Raw genomic sequence first — 1,140 nt, 5'->3', positions numbered from 1 at the left:
CTCACGAAGGTCAACAGTGTATTCGGTCTGGTCAGTTTCTGATACAACACTGTGCACAAGACTCGTATTGTTCCCCATAAGGATAACATCAGGCGTTCCTTCGACCATTTCCCCATCATCGTAGGTGTCAAACTCAACAGAATACTTCAACTGCCCTCCATACGATATGATCTTGTTGCTGAGGTAGGTGTACGGGGCAGACCAATAAAGGGGCTTCTTTTCGTCTTCAACCAGGTTGATAATGGCAGAGATCTCAGATGACCCTTCTTCAATAATAGCGTCGACGGTGTTGGGTAGTGTCCAGTTCTTCATGTCGGATATTGTGTACCATGTGAGAGAAGAGTGTTCACAACTGGACGTTGTTCCGAAGCAGAAACAAAGGGTGCATCCTTTCGGGTTTGCTTTCTCCAGGTAGAAGGCCCCTGAACGACATGAGGTACACGTCGGTTGTTCAGTGTTTTCTTTGCAGAGGCAGGTGCCCGATGCTTGGTCACAGACCTGATCTTCAGTGCCGAGGGAGTTGCAGTCACATCGGCGGCAGTGAGGGAACCCATAATGTCCCATGAGGCATGTGTCACAGTGCACACCTTTGATAGATGGCCTGCAGTTGCACTGTCCATTTTGCTGGTTGCAGCTGAGGTTTTGATTGGCCACACCATAAGGGTGACAATTGCATTCCTGACAGCCGACATAAGGGTCGTAGCCGAACGTGTGTTGGAGACAGCTGTCACACTGGGCCCCTGTCACGAAGGGCGGGCACACACAGGTGCCATCAACAGGGTCGCACTTGCCCACGCGGCACCTACATCGACGGCATCTTGGGAAACCGTAGTAACCAGGACGGCAAGCCGAGCAGTCGCGGCCAATGATGTTTGGACGACACTTGCACTGCCCTCCAAAGGCACGGCATGAGAAGCTGAGGGAGCCGTCCACGTTGCACTTGCAGTAGAGGGCGCCATTGTTGTAGTCTGTGGTGAGGGCAAAAAGCCGAGTACGACAGGACTTCAGCTTCTCCTTACCTTCTTTCAAGTTTAGGGAGTCATCGATGCATTCACTGAGGAAGTCTGCAGACTTGTCGATTGGTTGGAAGACAAGGAGTTCTGGGGCGTACTTGTTGGAAGTGACCAGCATAATATAGTC

At 51.4% G+C, this 1,140-nt stretch overlaps 1 protein-coding gene across 1 annotated transcript; it reads right to left on the bottom strand.

Moving 5' to 3' along the window:
* Nucleotides 1–3: 3 nt before the first annotated feature.
* LOC106874193 (laminin subunit alpha-5-like) lies at nucleotides 4–1,134 on the bottom strand (the record flags this gene model as incomplete). Its single annotated transcript, XM_014921849.2, has 1 exon — nucleotides 4–1,134. A coding segment is annotated over exon 1 (1,128 nt), but the record flags the coding sequence as incomplete, so codon positions are not given.
* Nucleotides 1,135–1,140: the final 6 nt, after the last annotated feature.

Source organism: Octopus bimaculoides, unplaced genomic scaffold (genome assembly GCF_001194135.2).
Source record: "Octopus bimaculoides isolate UCB-OBI-ISO-001 unplaced genomic scaffold, ASM119413v2 Scaffold_39830, whole genome shotgun sequence".
NCBI lineage: Eukaryota > Metazoa > Mollusca > Cephalopoda > Octopoda > Octopodidae > Octopus > Octopus bimaculoides.
This window is presented reverse-complemented; position numbering and strand designations above follow the sequence as displayed.